The sequence below is a fragment of the Fundulus heteroclitus genome, chromosome 18 (genome assembly GCF_011125445.2).
Source record: "Fundulus heteroclitus isolate FHET01 chromosome 18, MU-UCD_Fhet_4.1, whole genome shotgun sequence".
In the NCBI taxonomy this organism is placed as follows: Eukaryota; Metazoa; Chordata; class Actinopteri; order Cyprinodontiformes; family Fundulidae; genus Fundulus; species Fundulus heteroclitus.
This window is the reverse complement of record NC_046378.1, coordinates 3,835,873-3,856,699: the sequence shown is the minus strand read 5'-3', so window position 1 is coordinate 3,856,699 and position 20,827 is coordinate 3,835,873. Positions and strand designations below refer to the sequence as shown.

The 20,827-nt window shown below is 41.0% G+C and overlaps 3 protein-coding genes across 4 annotated transcripts; 2 read left to right on the top strand and 1 right to left on the bottom strand.

Annotated features, from left to right (window-relative positions):
* Positions 1-212: 212 nt before the first annotated feature.
* scg2a (secretogranin II (chromogranin C) a) lies at positions 213-3,419 on the top strand. The gene is made up of 2 exons (XM_012863183.3): positions 213-320; positions 1,483-3,419. Exon 2 carries the CDS (start codon positions 1,491-1,493, stop codon positions 3,360-3,362), a length of 1,872 nt encoding a protein of 623 aa, XP_012718637.2. The 5' UTR covers positions 213-320; positions 1,483-1,490; the 3' UTR covers positions 3,363-3,419.
* Positions 3,402-8,088, bottom strand: ap1s3a (adaptor related protein complex 1 subunit sigma 3a). The gene is made up of 5 exons (XM_012863189.3): positions 8,003-8,088; positions 7,000-7,178; positions 6,510-6,618; positions 4,057-4,194; positions 3,402-3,972 (listed from the first exon to the last, which is right to left on the bottom strand). Exons 1-5 carry the CDS (start codon positions 8,003-8,005, stop codon positions 3,937-3,939), a joined length of 465 nt encoding a protein of 154 aa, XP_012718643.1. The 5' UTR covers positions 8,006-8,088; the 3' UTR covers positions 3,402-3,936.
* Positions 8,089-8,615: 527 nt separating this feature from the next.
* On the top strand, positions 8,616-20,827 carry LOC105926752 (DHRS-12_like_SDR_c-like domain-containing protein). Of its 2 annotated transcripts, none has more exons than XM_012863187.3 (10): positions 8,616-8,733; positions 10,340-10,473; positions 13,498-13,580; positions 13,669-13,764; positions 13,842-13,923; positions 14,009-14,070; positions 14,269-14,373; positions 16,009-16,099; positions 17,140-17,274; positions 19,962-20,827. In XM_012863187.3, the coding sequence occupies exons 1-10, from the start codon at positions 8,678-8,680 to the stop codon at positions 20,075-20,077; spliced, it is 960 nt and encodes a 319-aa protein (XP_012718641.2). In that variant the 5' UTR covers positions 8,616-8,677; the 3' UTR covers positions 20,078-20,827. The 2 variants fall into 2 exon arrangements, with proteins under 2 accessions (XP_012718641.2, XP_012718640.2); XM_012863186.3 differs by having other exon boundaries at positions 8,617-8,733; positions 17,137-17,274.

The window sequence follows — 20,827 nt, the reverse complement described above, 5'->3', positions numbered from 1 at the left end:
GAGAGCGCAGGGCCGTTTGTTTGGCTGACTCAAACGAACCTCGCGCGTGCGTTGGGGTTGCCTGTTGTGTAAATGTGCTTGCGGGCGCGCGCAAAGTAAAAAAAAAAAAAAAAAAGACGAGAGAGAGAGAGAGAGAGAGAGAGAGAGAGAGAGAGAGAGAGAGAGAGAGAGAGAGAGAGTTGCGTATCTTATGACGCACGAGTCAGGGGACGCCTCTAATAACACGGGGAGCTGTCCGCGGTGCTTAAACCAGACTTGAAGCGCGAGGCAGAGAGATGCTCAACTCACCCACGAGCCTCGACACAAACTAAGAACAGAAGGTAGGTCTGGTTGTCGTTTTTAACTGCCTAACTGAGTCTGTTCCACTCTAAACCTGTTTAATGTTTGTCTTTAGGCAAAAAAAGGGTTTATTTATTCTGTAATACTTGATAAAAAAAAATAAACTGGGTTTTACCACGACAGCTGTTTTCCAACCTGATGCTCCGCTACAGACACTGAAGCGAGGAGGTTATATTGTGTCGTGCGCAGCGAGCCTTTGTTCTCCTGCAGCTTTGGATTCTGCTGTACTGAACCGTTTGCTTTCTGTAAAAGCTGATAATTATCTGACAGATGATCTGACTCATTAAAACCAACGGCTCAGTTAAGTTTAGTGCATTAGTATGATCATCAATTGAAAATAGTAAACAAATATAACAAAAACTGTTAATGTCAGTCTGCTGAAAATGTATTATTATTATTATTATTATTATTATTATTATTATTATTATTATTATTAAACATTATTATTAAACATTATTATTAAATATTATTAAAATACAAACTCAATCCATTTGGTCATCTCTATTGTACACGAAGTTCATTACACTATCTCAGATAAAAAAAACTGAATTGAATGATTGAAAACAGCCACACCTGGATGTTGGGAGGTTCATAAAGGGTGAGAGAGAGGTTTCATGTGAAAATCCACCTTTACTGGGTACCATAACAACGGCGACGTGAGTCCGGAGAGCAGCAAGTTGACGGCTGATGCGATTTGAACGGGAGCTGAATATTGCTGCCGCTGCTGCTGGATAAAGGAGGCTGCATCCTAATGTGAGGCTCAAAAGCCGCCAACAGGAGGGTTATTAGGAAAATACTGTAATCCCGAAATGTTTGTTGCACAAAACCATATGTGTTTGTTTTCCAGGTATTTCTTAATTTTTTAAGATTTATTATACAGTTTGACTAAAACAGGTTTAATATAGATAAAGATAAAAAAAGGTCAATAAAAAGGGTCTTAAAGGTATTTATACTTTACTATAATTATTTGGTCTAATGGGAACACATGGCAAACATCTTTCAGTTCTTTGTTATGTCGTCATCAGAATAATTAATTATTAATAATTAACAAAACCAAAAAAAAAAAAAGCCTTGTGAACCTGTTCACTGTATTGGGTGAAGGTCGGTGCTGCTAATATGCACTTGTTTATCTTCCTCCTGCAGACGTCACCATGCCGTCACTCCCTCAGACCTCACCAACAGGCAGGCCGTTCCTCATCTACTTGGCCAGCCCTCTCTTGATCTCCCTCTTCCTCACTTTCGCTGGTGTTGACGGTGCCTCCATCCGAGACCACAGGCTCCGGGGAAGTGAATCTGACTCACAGCAAGGAGATGTCCTCCGGGCTCCTGACACAGATATGCTGAAAGCGTTGGAGTACATCGAAAGCCTCCACCAAAGAGCACCTCCCGTTGCACAGCACGATGTCAGCCGTATGGACGACGCTGAAAAGCTGCGTGCCATGCTGAGACTGGCTTCTAACCCGACACAGAGGCAAGATGAGCAGGAAGAGCAGGAGGATCAGGAAAGGGAGGATAAAAGTGAGGAGTTGCTCCAAGCTGTGCTCAACACTCTCCAGCAAACGGAGAAGGCTGCGAGGCCGGCTCTGCTCCGACCAGCCCCAGAGGGAATGAGCTTGAGTTATCCCAGAATGCCACAGAGACAAATAGACACAACAGCCCACAAGAAGCTGCCTTTGTTGTTTGAGGATGAGGAAGAAGGGGAGGGGGGTGAGGAAGAGGACGGGGAAGATGCGAGACGTGAGGGTAGCTTCAAGCGCACCAAAGAGAACGTAGAAGAGAAGTACACGCCTCAGAACTTGGCCACGCTGCAGTCCGTGTTTGACGAGCTGGATAAGCTGACAGGCGCAAAGACCCTGCAGAAGCGCGAGGATGAAGACGATGACATGGGGGAGGATGAAACAGAGGAAGATGAAGATATGTTTAGTTTAAGGAACGCAGATTATGACGACATAGACAGAGATCTCACAGATTGGGGTCCATTAGACGAACAGGAGGAAGAGGAGGATGAAGAGAGGGGCGGTAACCAGGACGTTGATAGGGGGCTTGATTACACTGATGAAGAAGCTGAAGATGATGATGATGATAATGATGACGAAGGCAATGACAGCTTTCCAGTTAAAAGATCAAGTGATGCGGATGACGTGGCGAACTTGGTGGACTATTACCTCTTAAAAGTGCTCGAGAAAACAGAGGAAGAGCAGCAGAAACGAGAACTAGCCGAGGAAGAGGAGAGGACTGTGAGGAGGGTGCCTCAGAATCAGTATCGAGATAATATTGACCCACGAGTCATCTATCAGCTTCTTGCTCTCTCCCAAAAATACCAGATTCCTCCCGAAGACCTGATGGACTTGCTCAGACCCAGAGACCAAATGAATCAAGGCAAGCCGAGAAAAAACAATGAGTTATCACCATCAGAGAGCAAGTTCTCTCCCATCTCCCCAAAGAAGGCGACTCCTGCTGCCAAATTCTACAACAGGCGCCCACCTTATGCGCGAAAGACCCCGGAACAGCTGAGAACCGAGGAAATCCTCAAAATACTGGGAATGGAAGGGGAGGAGGATCCAGCTCCTGCCAGAAAGCTGAGGCAGCACAAGATCTCCCCGTCACAACTTCACACTCATCCTACCGGGCGTTTGAGGGAATCCGCACCCACGCAACGGCGCCTTCCCAACACTTTCAGAGATGACTACGACGACACCGTCGACGAGGATGAGCTGGCAGCTTATTTAGCAGCTCAGATGCTGGCAAGGTACCCCAAACCTGACTTTAGCAAAAACAAGGCCCCCCAAAAAAGAGAGGAAGTTGGACAGACATCGGGGGGCTCCTTAGAAAAGGCAATAGAGGAATACTTTGACCTGATGGACACCGTGAAGAGCCCGAAAGAAAAAAGACAGTCAGAGGACGCGGAGAGGGGCGGAGAGACACAAACTCAGAGCTTGGAGAATGAAGCTGTGATGAAAGTGCTGAGTTACCTGAACCCAGAAACAGAAGAAAGCGATGCCACAGTTGTAAAAGGAATTTAATCAGGGGCATAGATTCAGATTCTATATTGTTTAGGTGTTGGGGGGGGGGGGGGGGGGTGAGTGAAAATAAAGTATTTTGAAGAATGAAACACATTCAACTTACACAGCTCTGTAGGTTTAAAAAAAAGTTCTTATTTATTAGTAATAATCAGTGTTCAGACTTTCATTTGATGTTTTGCTGAATACAAATTTGTTGCTCGGCGATACACACAGTAAATGTCTCACCAGCCTTACCTGTTCCACACACACACACACACACACACACACACACACACACACACACGCAGAAAACAGAGACAGTCACAACTCGATTCCTTCAATTCTTGTGTGTTTTTTGTAATTCTTTCTTAACTGTGGTCATATGTGACATTCCTGAGGTTAATAAAGCATTGACTTTATTTTTTCCTTACTGTGTTGTGTTACTCCATTTACTCACTAACACACAGAACATGCGGCTGAACAATGAATCTGGGATTCTAGGAACCCTGAGATGAATAAAAATCAGCCTTCAATATCCCAGTCGTAAAAACATTTGGGAGTCTTGGAATAAAAGGCGCCCTCTTCTTCTTGTGTCTCAGTAGGCAGGTTTGCTCATATATTCCTCCATTGTCTGTGGATGCAGAACATAAAAACGCTTTTTCATGTGCAACAAGGAAAGCAACATGAGATGTAGTTTTGGTAAAGGTTGCAGTACCTCTTGAAGGGTGTCCGCCTGCTCCATAGACAGATTCACCGCAAATTTGGACGTTTCTAAAATTTCTCCGGCCATGAGAAACTCATCCAGGATGAAGTAGGCCTTCTCAAAGTTGAAAATGATGTCCAGCTCACACACCTGAAGTGACAAATACTGCTTAATAATTTACAAAGTTGGGACATTTTGTTCACAAAGCAGCTATCACAGATGAAAAAAAAAAACACAAAGTATTTTATGAAGACAGAGCAGCAAAATAAAACACAAAGCAAAGGATTTAGATGATTTAAAAAATATTTCAAAAATTACTTCAATAAAAATGTATTAAGCCGCTTGTTAAATGAGTCCTGACTCGAAAGACAATGTGAAAAACAAAAGAAGCTAGTTCCACAGTGGAGGTGCAACAGTCTGGAAAGAGCGTTCCCCTCATTTTACATCTGATCCATGGGACAGAGACCTGACTGTGGTTTGAGCAACTGAGTGTGTTGGGAGTTATAATATTAATTATTTTCTATAAGTTAGAAATTCAGCAATATAAGAAAAAGTATAAAAGTTAAAGTCAAGACTTGATGATTATTCTGAATGACAAAATATACGGGCTAGCTGTACAAAGACATTAAAACAAAACTGATGTGAGCTCCTTTGTTTTGCATTGCTGCAAACTTTTGGACCAACTAAAGGCCATCAATATGTTTTTTTTGTTGTTTTTTTTTGCATGTGTAAAATGTGTCACAGTAGCTTAGATTAGACTAAAAAAAGACAAATAACTATCCTAAATTCCTAATTTTGACTCCAGCCTCCTTAGTTTGGAGTTTCGGACTCAGACCAGTTTTAGTTGACCTTGGTAGGACATTGTTTAACTCTACCCTAGGATTCTCCTCTGGTCAAAGGCGCATTCTGTGGGCGGGTCTCACTGCAGCTAAGACGTTGGCACTGAGATGGCAGCCCCACATACTTTGTCATGGCAACAATGGGCCAACTCTCTCCTACCTATTGCTATAATGGAGAGATGCATGCAGCCAGCAAGGAGAGCATGGGAAGCGGCTTATTCTTTGGTTAAGATAAAAGGGGGATTTGCGATCATGGTTATATGCATATATATCCCATTTGCACTCATTCTGTTGTTGTTAGTGTGTATAATTTTAAATGTTGGAGATGCACAATAAAAACATTTGATCACAAAAAATAGACTTTGTTTGGATGAATAAACACAGAGGATTGGCTTGATGGCAGCATTTTAATGATCTGTTGCCTGAGCAGAGGAACCCTGATCTCCAGCACAGCGATTAGACCCTTAGTCTTCTGAGAGTTCAGCTGAAGGGTTTTTCCTCCCCAGTTTGTATTTTCCTTTAGCACGGCAGTAATTCAGATGATTTGCTGCAGTTAATTATTGAACACTAGCATGTTAAAGTAAAATGCCTAATATATTGTATATATATTAAATATGTATATATATTAATGTATATATATTAAATATGTATGTATATATATATGTATATATATATATATATAGATATATACCTATATAATATTATATATATATATATATTATAATATTATATATATATAGATATATAGATTATAAAATATTTTATATATATTAAATATATATCTGTTTAGTTATTAAACTATATATTAGATAGATAGATGAGATAGAGAGATAGCTAGATAGATAGATAGATAGTAGATAGCGAGATAGATAGATAGATAGATAGATAGATAGATAGATAGATAGATAGATAGATAGATAGATAGATAGATAGATAGATAGATAGATAGATAGATAGATAGATAGATAGATAGATAGATAGATAGATAGATAGATAGATAGATAGATAGATAGATATTTAGATTGACACCATAACCAAGTAGCTGGTATAGTGTACAGAAACATCTGTTCAGAATACCAACTGGAGACCCCCAGGTCAAAATGGGAGTCACCTCCCAAGGTTATGGAGAATGACAGAGTTATGATCCTGTGGGACTTCCAAATACAAACAGACAAAACGGTAATGGCCAACCAACCGGCCATTGTGATCATCAATAAGCAACAGAGGACACCTGTTGTGATTTTTTTCACAGGAAAAAAAAAGAGCATGAGAAATGAGAAATACCAAAGGCTCAGGGAAGAACTAGAAAGAGCCTGGAAGGTGAAGACAACAGGGGTCATTGGAGCACTAGGAGCAGTAACCCCCACTCTGGAGAAGTGGCTCCAACAAATACCTGGAGAAACATCAGACATCTCAGTCCAGAAGAGCCCAATATTAGGAACAACTTAGATCCTAAGAAAAACCCTAAAGCTCCCAGGCCTTTGGTAGAGGACCTGAGCTTGAGAAATGGAGACCCACCCACCTGCTCAGCAGTATGAGGGGTGGATGAGAGAGCAGTGTTTTTTTGTTCATATGTATATATACAATCAAAGGAACTCAGAACTGCTGCATGAGGGGACAACTTACATTACCAAAATATTTATCCAGCAGTTCAACATATCGGTGCAGCACCTCCAAAGCCAGCAATTCATTATCCTGCTCCGCCAGGCCAGTACAGAAATATAAGCTAGCATATCTGTAATCAAGAACAAGAAAACACAAAGTATTTCAATTGGTTTATCAATTATTGGCATAGTAGCCAATAATAAAATGACCAGACCAGATACTAGGTTCCCCAGTTCTATGGTAAAATGATGCCAAAGACTACATAACAACAAAACACAGAATTGTAGTTAGACAAACTAGATTTGTGGTTATCTGTTGTTTATTGGTCAGGTGTATTTATGACTATAGAAATAGTCGGCTAAAACATAACTTCTTAGATAAACATAAAAAACTCAAAAACACAAATCAAACACAAATGTATGAATTTCTTTTCACAGTTGGCGTTTGAGAGAACAGAACCCATCAGGGTTTATAGAAGTGTTGCATGCCATGCTGTGCGTTGTGCTGCCACCTTTTGTAAACAATCTTTAGGTCCTTCCAGTGGAGGAAGTTGCTGGTGCGAGGCTGACGAGGCAACACCAACATCATCATGTCACGGATCACCTTTTTCTTCTCTCGGTCTGATATTGGCACAAACCATTTCTGCAGCCGCAGCTTTCCCTGCCGACTGAAGAGCAACAGGAAGTGCAACTGGAGAGGGTACAGAAGGCGGGACAGATGGTTACACTTCATCCATGGCCATAAACCAATGTAAGCACACATTAAATAACTGTCTGGTTATTCCTTTAACACAAATCAAGGGTTTATGCTGTCGGGACACATGTTTGGTGCTTTTTTTTTTTTTTTTAGCAATCACCAGGATTAAGATTGCGTTTGTTGGTTTAGAAAGCCGACTAGAAAGAGGCATTCGCAAATCAAACACTCAGTAATACTCTACTCCTTGCCAGAGAAACCACAGTCAGACTAGACTGCGTTTGCACAACCAGGTACAGGGAGGATCACCTGGGAAACACTGCACGTGTAAATCACCTCTGAGAGCAATGACATAGTAAATACAAGGCTTGGGTTGTGCAAGGGTAATTAATGAGAGCTCTTTGCCCCAGGGCGCAGCTGCAAGCTGTCTGCAACACCATAAACCCGAACATGTCTTTAGAGCAAACTTGGATCTGGCACCTCGGGGCCACTGGTTCTGTAAATATTCCGAAGAGAGATGGTCACGTATTTGCATTCATTTGCCAGGCAGAAAACCTGCATTGAGAATGTAGGCTGCTCATTTTTGACATGATCTAGAAAGGGTTTCAGAAATGAATATGTCACCTTAGGAAAAGGCAAGTCCTTCAGACTGCATGGTCTGTGTTAATAAATCACAAAGTAAAGTAGCCTCCATTCACCTGCAGTTTTTACTTCCCAACCAGCAATCAACCCCATCAACACCAACTTAAGCAGCGTGTAAAGACTCATTGATACAAATTCACGTTATAACACAAACAGGAACACAGCTGCGTTTTACTCACCATTTGGTAAAATTGCTATAAAACTACCAAGAGTCAAGATGCAAGAAGCTCCGATATTTAGCGCTCTGCCCTTCTGTACACGCGCAGCCAATGGAGGGAGGGACGTTATCTCCTCATAAATCAGTGCGTGCACACCTTGTCCAGTCACAGCCGCACCCAGCTGCGCTCCAGTGTCTGATTGGCTGCCGGGGAGCCACGCAGGGTCCGCCCCACCTACACACCGGCGCACCGAGGAGACGGTGTTTGCGTGTCTTGGGCCGGCAATCCAAGAAGGAGCGAACCCAACGAGAATCAGGCGACGGGCTGTGGGGATGTGTGGGATCTGTCTATCTATAATCAATCAAATCCATCCTTCTGAGAACTTTAAATCGATCTAACATAATGTAAAGTCATGGTTTAAAGTAGCCTCCCTAAAGTTGCCTCCACACACACACACACACACACACACACACACACACACACACACACACACACACACACACACACACACACACACACAGATGTGAGCATTTTGTAACAGTCATATGTGAATGCGTGTCTCCGTGCGGCCGCTAGGGGGCCGCTGGAGTTGCGCTCCAGAGAAGTTTCTTCAGCGCTGCTCCACGTGGGTTTGGTTCAGACTAAAAGGAGAGGAGACAAGCTGTCAGAGTGAGAGGCTTCCAGAGCAGCCGCAGCATGTCTCTGTACCGCAACTCCGCCTGGTTTCTCAAAGGACTCACCGAGTTCACCAAGTAAGTTTCTCACCCAGCTTTGTTCATCAACGCCTAGTCTGTGTTTTAGATGCTAAAACAGGGAACCGTGAGCTGCTGCTGATGCTGATGCTGATGCTGCTGATGCTGATGCTCCAGCTCAGCTTTGCATCCCTACAGGTGGAAGTCCATTTAGGTCATTAACTGATTTCAGATCATGTTGGGTGTTCAGAGAAACCATTCAAGTGTCAAACTATTTGATGAAACAGTCACATGTTAAATAGGCTTCCCACGTATTTGGTCCAGAAATGTAAAACCTTTAAGATTCAGACTTTAGAAAATGTTTGTATGGTATGTGTATACTACTTTACTAATAGTACCAATGCACAGGGTCACTTAGAGGATCTGTTGGCAGCTATTGATATCATTTATCAAAGTTATGTGATCTACAATGATTAGTTCTTGAATGTCAATGATTTGTTTCCATTTTTGATATTACTAATTTATAATGTTTACTATTTATTCTTTTCATCTTAATTGTTTTTTTATTTGTTTTGTTTTTCACGGAATGGTGGGAGGACTGAGGTGGTGGTCCAAAGTCAGATTTTCAAATATGTGTGTTAATAATTTTTAAGATGAGCTGTCAGATAATATAATTAGGATCTTTTCAGGATTCAAGGATTCGGTGTTTCTATTTTTTCTGTGTCGTGACACCCAGAGTGTTGCTTAGTTAAACATTCGTAAGAGAATGATACCTGATCCTGCTAAGAGAAGTTGGAAAACACTTTAATTTCCAGCCATGTAACCTTGTGCTGCTAATGCTCACTTCTTCAGATTATAATTAGAGATAATAAGATCGCCCTGATCAAACTCATGTGAGAACTTGATCTTTGTTTGCCTTTTGATTTTATGATCCCTAGTCGGAGGGTATTTAGTTTCCAGCCATATGGATACCACAGCATCACTGAACAGACTAGGACAATGGAAGCACATATTTAAATGTTCCACCTTTAAACATCACACCAAAAAATAACAGTGACTTCCATGAGCCATGCAAATGCATAGATCAGTTATCCAAGCACAACCAGGCTCTCTGACTGCTTTGTTGGTATTATTTGATCTTTTCCAGCCCCGGGCTGTATTTCTTCATCAGTATACAGCATGCCAAATTGTCTCAAGTGATGCTTTTGTGATTGTTTCCCTACTTCCCTTTGTTCTGTGTTATCTTTCCTCCCAGAGAGCTGCCCGGCAACCCGCTCTGACCCTGCGCTAATAGCTCTCTGCATGACACCATCGAACAGAGGGGGCATTTAACCTTAGCGCCCTCGGCCCCCGCATGTCCCCCTTCAGGCGCCATCAACAATGGCTTCAGGGACAATGGGGCTAATTGAGATCCTCGGTGCCACACATGCTTTTGAACACACACACCCTTGAACCAGCGCTGTTGTCCTCCCCCGGCAGGGGAGTCTCACCCCAAAGCCCCGGGCACACTCTCCTTCATTGTATCAGTACAGTAACACCATAAAGGCTGACCTATGCTGACACTTTCTGACCTGAAAAAGCACACACGCACACCAGAGCACTGGACAGCGAGGCTGAGATCAGCATCTGATGGAGATCTAGTAAAGTGACTGGTGATGTGTTGCAGGAATGGCCACCTGGCAGCAGCCAAGCGCTTTGCGGAGAAGGACCTCGAGGTGTCCGTGGCTGGCCGCTCCTTCATGATAACTGGAGCCAACAGCGGCATCGGGAAAGCTGCTGCCATGGCCGTTGCCAAAAAAGGTACTGTGCCTGTTATCCGCCCAGATAAGAACACGGCGACACAAAAAGTGCTGGTCCGTATTGGAGTGGATACTCTCAGACGCGTGTATAAGAATCAGTAGATCCTCCGGGTAGTTTTTGTCACGCATTTCACGCACCTTCATCAGTCTCAGCAATACGTTTTATTAATGAAAAAAGAACCCCGAAGGGGAAAAACTGAACATAAGAGGAAAACTAAATTCAACAAGATGAACTGCTAGTCGTGACTTTAGTTTCCATGGAGAGTAAATGATGTGCAGAAGGATCTGTCCCTGTGTTACTGAAGTTCTTCGTGAACAATCACTGGATACATGCTGTCATGGAGGAATGTACACAGACTTATCCAAGCACAGCAATGCTTTACGTACATCCACCTATTGATATACACAAGAGGAACACAGATATGCTAAATTATCTATTATAGTTCATGTTTTTATGAATAGAAATGGAGTCAACAGATACAAGTCATTTTGCAGTCCTTTGTCTCTGCGTGACTGCATTAAAGCTAACGTTAAAGACATCCCAACCAACCACATTGACCTAAAAGTGCTTTAGAGGAAATCTTAAAACTAGGGATCTTCTGACCAGATCTCACCAATCAGATCAGTGTACCGATCAGGGCTTGTTTAAATGAGTCCCACTCCTCATATCTGTGTGTGTGTGTGTGTGCACAGTCATTTAATACCCGCAGCAATCAGTGTTGTTGCAATTTGTGCAGATAGCGTTAAAGAATCATGGCTTTGAAAATCCACATTTTCATGCTGCATATTTTTTTCATTGTTGTTGTTGATTGAACTGATCTAACAAAGCAATTTCACCCCTTACAGTGATTTACAATACAACACAGTCAGTGTAAAGTTAGCTAAGCTGTTGAGTAAGATAAATCTTAAAAAAAAAAACTTGACTGATGTTATCTGGACATCAGTCAATGTGACGTCGAGTGAAGGCATTACGTTCACTAGACCCTGTCAAAATAGTAGAACTGGCATTGATGGTGCAAGCTTCAAATGTTAAATCAGTGTTTTATTATGTAGTCCCGTATCATCAGACTTCCACCTCCGTGCTTTATCATCAGAGCTATGCATAGACCTCTGGTTGTATGCAACCTCGATTAAAGCGGAACCAAAATGAGCTTACCTTGGACTCCTCTGATCACGGCCAGAGGGCTTCAATAACATGTTACCTGCAGGAGGGCGAAAAGCAAGGACTCGTTGTTGCACATTACTCGTAGATGCTGAGATTTGGTCGGGAACGTTGTCTCAGTTGTTCCAGAAGCTGATTTCTATTTATAAGCCTTATGCCGAGTCAGTTCAGGTTCAAGTTTATTTATACAGCGCCTTTTCAAAAAGCTGCTGTGGCAACCAGCGTGCTTTTCATAAAGAAGTAGAATAATGACAAAAACACTAAAAGAACATAAAAACAGAAAGTAATGATAAATAAAAGTGAACATGCAAGTCAATATTTCATTAAATGTCTTTGACGTGTTTAAAGTTGAAACACAAAGGAGCACTGGGTTGTCTTTTTCACTGTAGTTTTGCAAAAGTCATATTCAGTAAATTAGAATCTTACTGCAATGTTAATTTATTCCAGTACATCAATTCACTAAATGAAACACATTATGTAGATAAAATAACTCACAGACTGATGTTTAAAAAGGCTGTATTTCTGCTTACAGCTAATGAAAACATGTCTTTTAAGATAACAATATTTAAAATCATCAAACCATATATGCTCATTTATGGAAGATGAATGTGTAAAATGGGACATGATATTTTCTCTTTCTTCATAAAGTGAAATCAAAAGGCAAAAAAACAAACACACCCCACCCAAAGATCCAAAATCCTTGAAAGTTCTGTGGTCATGTTATGTGGTTCCTGGTCTTTCCTCTGATTTCTGCCTTTATGGTGTCAGTACTTTGTAGCGCACCTGTTCACTTTTATATCATTTTTATATCTGTTCTTTATTTATATAGATCTTCAGTTTGAATGTATCGCTGTTTCATTGTTCTTGATTTACCCGCTGTCAATAGTTTACACTTGAATAATACCAAAAGGAAATCATGCTGTACGATTTGCACTCTTTACTAATTAGCATTCTTTCCCCTCATTGTTATTTTCAGATGCATATAGATTTTTGTTTAGAAGCTTTAAAAGTTTAATTATACTTCGTTGAATTCTTAAAAATATATATATATGTGTGTGTGTGTGTGTGTGTGTGTGTGTATATATATATATATATATATATATATATATATATACACACACACACACACACACACACACACACACACATATATATATATATATATATATATATATATATATATATATATATATATATACATATATATATATATATATAGAGAGAGAGAGAGAGAGAGAGAGAGAGAATTAAACGAAGTATAATTAAACTTTTGTGTAGTACATGTGTAATCTAACATGTATATTGGTGATACAAAGAGAGATAGCAATCGGCACGCTCCAATGTGCAGCAGGACATCATCCGAACTGCACTGCAAAAAGGTAAATAAAAGTAAGTTAAATTTTTTGAAATTAGTGTATTTGTCCTTGATTTTAACAGGTAAATAAGATTATCTACCAATGGAATGAGTATTTTTACCCCTAAAATTGCAGAGTTAGATCAACTGCTCTTGAAATAAGATGAGTTGTTCCTATTTTAAGTGCAAAATTCTTACTCCATTGGCAGAAAATCTTATTCAGCTGCTCAAATCAAGAACATTTTCAAGCAAATTATACTTACTTTTAGTTCCTTTTTGCAGTGTGAGGCTCACATCACCCTTCTCCCATATATGCGAACAGAAAATAATTAAATTCAGGAATTTTGACCACAAAAACTTTTAAATCATACTAAAATAAATTTTCTACTACAGCCAAGTGGACAAATCGATTTTCACTTATCAATAGTACTTTACTTGTCATGATGTCAGGTGAGGCAGTCTCACCTGTCTCCCCTGACTGCACATCACTGACGGGATTTTTGTCACAGGAGGAACGGTCCACATGGTGTGCCGGAACAAGGATAAGGCCGAGGAGGCCAGGGCGGACATCGTCAAAGAGACGGGAAATAAAGTACAGTGTTTCTCACCTCTGTTAATCAATATAATGCAACAGATAGCTGTTGGAGTTAGATTTTCTCAAATGCCCAACTGTGTTGCAGGAGATCTACGTCCACATCCTGGACCTGTCGGAGACAAAGAAGGTGTGGGAGTTTGCCGAGGGCTTCAAGAAGAAGTTCAAGGCGCTCAATGTGCTGGTAATACACCATCAACGACGTCAGATCTCTCTTCTATCCTCAGCAAAAGATGACCTCGGTTATTTCAATCTACTCAGATCAATAATGCAGGGTCCATCATGAGTCAGCGGGACGTGAATGCCGAAGGACTCGAGAAGAGCTTCGCCGTCAACGTCCTCGGTACGTCAGAGGCCAAGCGTGCGGCGCGGGGAAAATATTGACAAGGGAGATGGAGATAATTATGGACCATTCTCTTACCTTACAGGGGTGTACATTTTGACCAAGAGTCTGATCCCTTTACTGGAGAAGAGCACAGATCCCAGAGTGGTGAGTCTCGCCAGATTCTGGTTGTATGAAGCCATTTCAGTAGAGTCTTTATGATGTTTTTTTAATCAACACAGACATGTCTGTTATTTATTTTTGTTAAAAAGGTTAGATATTTGAAACGCCACAAAATGCATAATCAAAAGTTAATCAAATCACTTGATCGTGACCTTTTAGCCTCATCTTCTTTCCTGCGTACAGATCACAGTGTCATCAGGAGGAATGCTGGTGCAGAAGCTCAGGATAGGAAATCTGCAGTCTGAGAGGGGCCGCTACGACGGGACCATGGTCTACGCCCAGCACAAAGTAAGAGCTGAGCAGGAAAACCTGCTGCTCAGTGTCATCTGACAAGTTCAAGGCTCTGCAGTTGTGCCGCATTTTCCATCCCTGTGGCAGACAGTTGTGAGCTGTATTTCTGTATTTTATTATTTTACAACTTTAAGCCATAGTCACAGCTGCAGCTATTCCCTGTGCATTTATCAAAGTATTAAAAATTAGCCAACGGTTGATAATTTATAGATGAGATCTTCTTACACATTTTTCCAAAACAAGATGGCAGTATAGTGTTGCTGATATTAACTGCCAAGAGATAAAAGTCTGATTGCCTTATTGATCCCTAACTTCATGTTTAAAGTATTTTTAAAGTATTTTCTCCAATATTCTCAGACTGTAAAGGGGTTCTCTCGAGCTTCAGGTGACCTCACAGGTTTTCTGCCAGGCCTGGGCTCTGGTTACACTCTTCAAAAACTTAGGTGAAGCCAAGCTTTTGTTGATCTTGGTCTGTGCCTGGTCTCACTCTGATGCTAAGAAATTAAATCCCTCTTTACTTCAGCTTTCTAAAAGACAAAAAGCTCCATGAAAGAGAAAAGCAACACAAAGCATCACGCTGTAATACAACTCGTAGTGGTGTTCTTTTGCCGATGCACAATGTTGCGGCCCAAAAATTTAGTCTCATGACACCATACCAACAAGGTTTTAGTAGATTTTGACTGTCGTATCTTTTTGTCCCTTTGGAAGAAAATTTTATTGTTTCTTGCAATCCTACTCCACAATCCAGAACACACAGCTGTGTTCTCACACGTGGAACAGATCCAGATCGGCCAGAAATGCTGTCAGTAGCTTTGCAGCCTTCCTGATCACCAGTTTCTCTTTCTTTTTCTTTTTTCAACATAATGTATTTTAAACTTTAGAGACTGTCGTCCCATAATTATTAAGGGCGTTTTTACTGGGCTGCGGTATATATATATATATATATATAATGACTTCTCCTGACTTAAACCTTTGAAAGGTGACCATGATCATCGTGATCCTTTTTAACCCATCAGCAAAATGTGGTTATAGCTAAGGGGTCCAAATGATTAAAGGGCAGGAACTGTCCAACTAGGACAGATAAACTTTATTTCTCTCAGATTCGCTGCAGTCGATAACATGTGAACTCAATAAGAGTGGATGTTGACATTGACATTGAATTAAAATGTTTGATTCTCCAGTTGTGATACATTTGATTTGTAACATGTTGTCATTTTAGTTTAGAATAGAATGGCTCTGTCATGAAGCTGAAAACGATTTATTTATTATGGTCTCGTTCTTTCACATCAGAAAAAAAAGGAACTTTATCAGGAGTGTGTTCTTTTTTTACACCCACTGTAGTGAAAGTTAATTATGGGTTCAACCTTTTAGAGATGAGGAAAAAAATGTAATACATTTGGATTTAAACTGGTTAAAAGCAACTTCAATCGGTCTAATCAGAAGAAGAACATAGACATTTTATTTCAGTGTCTTTAGTAAAGAAGGACCTGTTGATGTAGAGGAAACCTTGACTAAACCCTACAAGTCATTCCTTGTCATTCTGGACACGGAGGAGGGAACTTGTAGTACGTCTAGGATCAGTTCAGCATGGTTCCTGTCTTTAACAAACATGTACACCTGTCCGTTTTCCAGAGGCAGCAGGTGGTGATGACAGAGCAGCTGGCCAAGACTCACACCAACATCCACTTCTCTGTCATGCACCCTGGCTGGGTGGATACTCCAGGTAAACTCACCTACGGTGGCCTGCAAAAGTATTCAACCCACTTGGTATTTTTCCTGTTGCGTTGCCTCATGGCCTGGAATTAAAATGGCTTGTTTGCACCATTTCATTTAACAAACATGTCTACAACTATGAAGATGTAATATTTTATATTGTGAAGCAAACAAATAGGAAAAAATAACGGAGGCTAAACTGCTCCAACTGCTCCATGTTGTGAACAGCGATCTTGAAATCTGACATCAGATTTTAAATTGAGAACGTCCCTGTATTTAGCACCATCCATCTTTCCATCGGCTTTCACCAGCTCCTGCTGCTGAAAAGCATCCCCACAGTGTGATGCTGCCGCCACCGTGTTTCACTGTGGGGATTGTGTTCTTGGAGTGATGGGATGTGTTGGGTTTGGGCCAGACATGGTGTTCTTAGTCTCATCTGACCAGAACAACTTCTTCCAGACATTTGGGAAGTCGTCCATGTGGCAGACACAAAATGTGCTTTTTAATTTTTAACACAAAGTAATAACTTTTTTTTCTGGCAACTCATAAAGCTACGTAGAACTGGGCTTTATGGAGCGTACAGCTTATTGTGGACCTATGGACAGATGCTCAAGTCTCTGCTGCAGAGCTCTGCAACCTCTTCAGGGTTACCTTTGGTCTCTGTCCTGCCTGGTCTGTGAGCTCTGGTGGGCAGCTTTGTTGTGGTACCACGTGCTTTCCATTTACATCAAAGATTTGGATATGTTTCAAAGCTCCACCCTGACTTGTACTTCTCAACAACTTTGTCCCTGACTTGTATGGGGAGCTCCTTGGTCTTCATGGTGTGACGCCTCTTGCTCAGCTTTGTGGGGACCACCCCATAAAGAAAACAGTTAATTCACAGGTTGGAATGTAAGAAGATACAGTTGGTTAAAAAAAGCCAAGGGGATGAAAACTTTTGCAAGGCACCGTATGTCCGTGACTTATCCATGTGTTCCATGTTCATAGATCAATGGTTTTTGCCCTCTGCGTGGTACGTATTTGTCTGTATCTGTCCATCCGTTGCAGCAGTGGCCAACGCAATGCCGGACTTCCATCGCTCCATGAAGGACAGCCTCCGGACCCCAGAGCAGGGGGCTGACACGGTGGTGTGGCTCGCCATCTCCGAGGCTGCAACCAAAAACCCCAGCGGGCACTTCTATCAAGGTATGTTACCACAGTTAGATGTATTAAAACGGTCTTAACAAAGCCTTCAAAAGTACTACATTAATTCCCAAGGACAAACAAAAAGCTGTCTGAAAGATTAAAAAAAGAGTAGATCAGTCTGGGTTAAGTGTTTGTCTCTCGTGGGTTGAATGGTGTGTATAGTGTGAGTGTTTGTGTACAGACTTGGCCTGGGTCCACTGCAGCTGGAGTAGGCTGGTTCTGGTGCCAGATACTGCCAGAGAGTACAGTGCCTCTATGAGCGGTTTTTTTTTTTTTTTTTTTTTGCACGCACACACAGAGACACAATGCCCCCATTGGTCTCTGAGAGCTTCTGGCCTAACAGGAAACACGCTTCAGCGCTGAAAACAAAAAACATGCTGCAGTCATGTTCCCGTTAGATCTAATATAAGGCCGATGAAATTTAGCGGTAGTTTAGTGCGAGTTGAAAGATGCTCAATACTTCATAGCAAACTGCGACAACACGTTTAGCTAAAGGGGCCGTGTTTGTTTGTAGGGCACCTCTCCTACGCAGTGTTTTACCGGAGGAACAAAGGAACAGATCATAAAAGCACTGTACACTTTTAAAGAGAAAATGAAACTTTAACCCTTTAAAGCCTGACACAGGTAACTGTGAGGAACCTTCACATTTAAAAATAAGAATCCCATGTGGTTGCTTTTAAAAAATAAGATATCAGGCTTTCAAATTTTCTTTGTATCGTAATAGACACGTTAGACCAAAAAAAATACATTTTCCTCACATTTGCTAAGGATACATGTGGAGTTTAAAAGGACATTTAACAGCATAAAAAGCTGAGACACTAATTGGAATGATTTAGGCTTTAAAGTTGTGTATGGCTTTGCATTGAATATTTTCGGTTCAGATTTAAAGGGCCAGCAGTGGAATGAAATGTGCTCTGGGAACCCGATATACAAGCCAGACACGGTGTTGCATTTTAAAAGGTTTATTGTAAAATGGGTGGAGATGACAGCCTGAACAGATGATATTGACTGATTAGCTGGAGCGAGCAGATGACGGCAGATCAGGTAATAGCGGCTGAAGCAGGCCGACCAGGTGGTGATGATAGAAACAGGCTGATGACCAGGGTTAAAGCTGATGAGTTTCCCCAAGGAGGACAAAGCCAGCACAGTGCACACAAGCACTGTGCTCGCTAAATAAATACATTTTTAATATTTCATGCCAAAAATGTATTTATTTACACATTTGTTTACATATTGTGTAAACATCAGGGCGTTATGATTAGTGATTTAGCCATTATTGGCCAGAGTTTAACATTTTATGGCACCAAAATGTTTTGATTCCAATTCTGAAAAGTGCTTGAAAATAAAAAATAAAAATATTTTTTGTAGAAGCATGTTTTTTACTAGTGTCGTTTATTGCAAAATTGCATATTAGAAATGCCCAAATACGCTTTTACACTATCAGAAATAAAAATATAAAGTATGCGATTAATTTGCGATTAATCTCGAGTTAACTATTTATGTTATGCGATTAATCGCAATTAAAAAAAATTATCGTTTGACAGCACTATCAGAAATACATAATCCAGTGGAATAAAAATGCTTCTGGAAGCTTAGGAGACATAAGCAGTGCAAAAGTGCAGGAACAACCTACTGCTCGTCTTGTTCTCTGAATTGTGTCCTTTAGGGAAAATCTACTGTGATTGCAGGATTTTGTGGATAAGAGTCCAGGAGGGACAAAACATGAGGGATTAGTCAATCAACAATTCTAAATAAGGTCCGGGGACTATTAGTTTTTATTGATTTCACAGTGATATGACTGCCTCTCTCTTATTAAATCCAGATTATAGGCATGAATAATTTATTCGCAATAAACCTGTAGTTCATTTTTTTTCTCCACCTGTGTTCAGCTTGTCTTCATTTTGTCTTTAGCTCTCTAACGTCTGTTGCATTTGCCCAATGCTACTTTTCCCTTCCACAGAGACCTTTGGTCTTTCTCAGGGCAATTTTATCCATTATAATCATGACTCTAGAAAACTGACTCATCACTCTTCAATACATTATCTGAAAAATGAAATAATAAGACACTTGTGCAAACCGGCCGACACATGGCTGGGAACACCAGACGAACACGTTGGAGGCTGCAGAAGACGTGAGACCAGGAAGGAGCCTTACCTTCCAGCAGGACACTAACCCTAAACATTCAGCTAGAGGCACAATGAAATGGTTGTGTATATATAGTCATATTCAATAAATTAGATTATGAATTTCTAAGAGGCCTGAATCTCATCTTAAAAGTAATTCTTTGACATACTTTTCATTAGGCTCCCAATTCTGCATTAATGTTTTTTTATTTATTAATCTGAAGCAATAGTATAATAAATGTTGTTTTTATTAGCTGGAGGTGGTGAAAAATTTTAAAGAAATAAAGGCATTGAAACATCATGTCAGTGTTAATCTAAGGTGTTTCCCATAATGTATTGAGTTACTGAAGTAAATGAACTTTCTTCAATTTATTTTTTGAATATTGCTGTATCTAACCTATCCATTGTGTGTGTGTGTACATATACACACACACACACATACATATATACTGTACAGCATAAGAGTTAGAATAGTTCAGTTGAAGACTCAATCCCTGCAAAATACAGTACTGTAACAGAACAAAGCCCGTTGAGTCTATGCTATGTGTCTCTGTGTGTACCCAGACCGAAAGGTGGTGTCGGCCCACTTGCCGCTGGCCTGGACCCACAGCTCCCCTCTGGAGGAGCAGAAGCTCATGTTGCTGCTGGAGGACCTGGCCAAGACATTTCAGCCCCACTGAGCCAGCGGCACCCAGGAGACGTCAGCAACACTAACACCACCAGTTTCTATTGATCGAGGCTGAACAGGGAGTACATCTACTTTATCCAAAGCACCTCCAGCCATAAAGGTTTATGTGGAACAAAATAAAAAGATCCTTTAGGTACTGAGGTGCATTTTGGAAACCCAGCCTAACTAGCAGAGTGAATTTAGAAATAACTGAGGGATTTGCAGATTAGTAATGCTTTACAACTAACTGTGTTTAACTTTTTTAAGGACATTTTTGTTTTTTTGTGTGCAGAAGTGTTTGACAGTGGTGCTGCTTTTATACATACGGCTGAGAGAGACGTTTATAACCCAAACACACAAATGTAACCGTGACTTTGTTAAAGTCAATCAGATGGGAATCTGATGTGGCCATGGTCACATTTTGTGATCACACACCAGTCATGGGTTCAGCGTCACGCTGGTGTTTCTCTGACTTACGCACGTGTCAAGTGATGTGCATTTAATAGCCCTGTCAGTAACCTGTGTATGTGCCGTGTTGTGTTGTGGAGCTACTGTACAATACCAGATGAACCCAGACTGGAGGTGACGCGTCCTCTCAAACACAAGCGAGCTGCATCACTCGACATATGCAACGTGTCTGCAGGTCTGTGACTTGATGTCCGCCCAGCCTCTTTAAGAAAGCTTTTGACCCTCTCCCCTTAGCTTTGCCTTGACTGAATGCCGTGAACACATGCATCAATAAAATAAAACTGAAACGTTTCGC

Excerpts from the sequence above, each read along its gene's own strand:
- ap1s3a (XM_012863189.3), bottom strand. Across the intron at positions 4,195-6,509 it reads TGGATAAATATTTTGGTAAT|GTGTGTGAGCTGGACATCAT; the intron begins GTAAGTTGTCCC and ends TTGTCACTTCAG. Across the intron at positions 3,973-4,056 it reads AGGCGGACACCCTTCAAGAG|ACAATGGAGGAATATATGAG; the intron begins GTACTGCAACCT and ends CTGCATCCACAG.
- LOC105926752 (XM_012863186.3), top strand. The coding sequence starts at position 8,678 with ATGTCTCTGTACCGCAACTCCGCCTGGTTTCTCAAAGGACTCACCGAG. Across the intron at positions 8,734-10,339 it reads GGACTCACCGAGTTCACCAA|GAATGGCCACCTGGCAGCAG; the intron begins GTAAGTTTCTCA and ends GATGTGTTGCAG. Across the intron at positions 13,924-14,008 it reads CTTCGCCGTCAACGTCCTCG|GGGTGTACATTTTGACCAAG; the intron begins GTACGTCAGAGG and ends CTTACCTTACAG.
- scg2a (XM_012863183.3), top strand. The coding sequence starts at position 1,491 with ATGCCGTCACTCCCTCAGACCTCACCAACAGGCAGGCCGTTCCTCATC.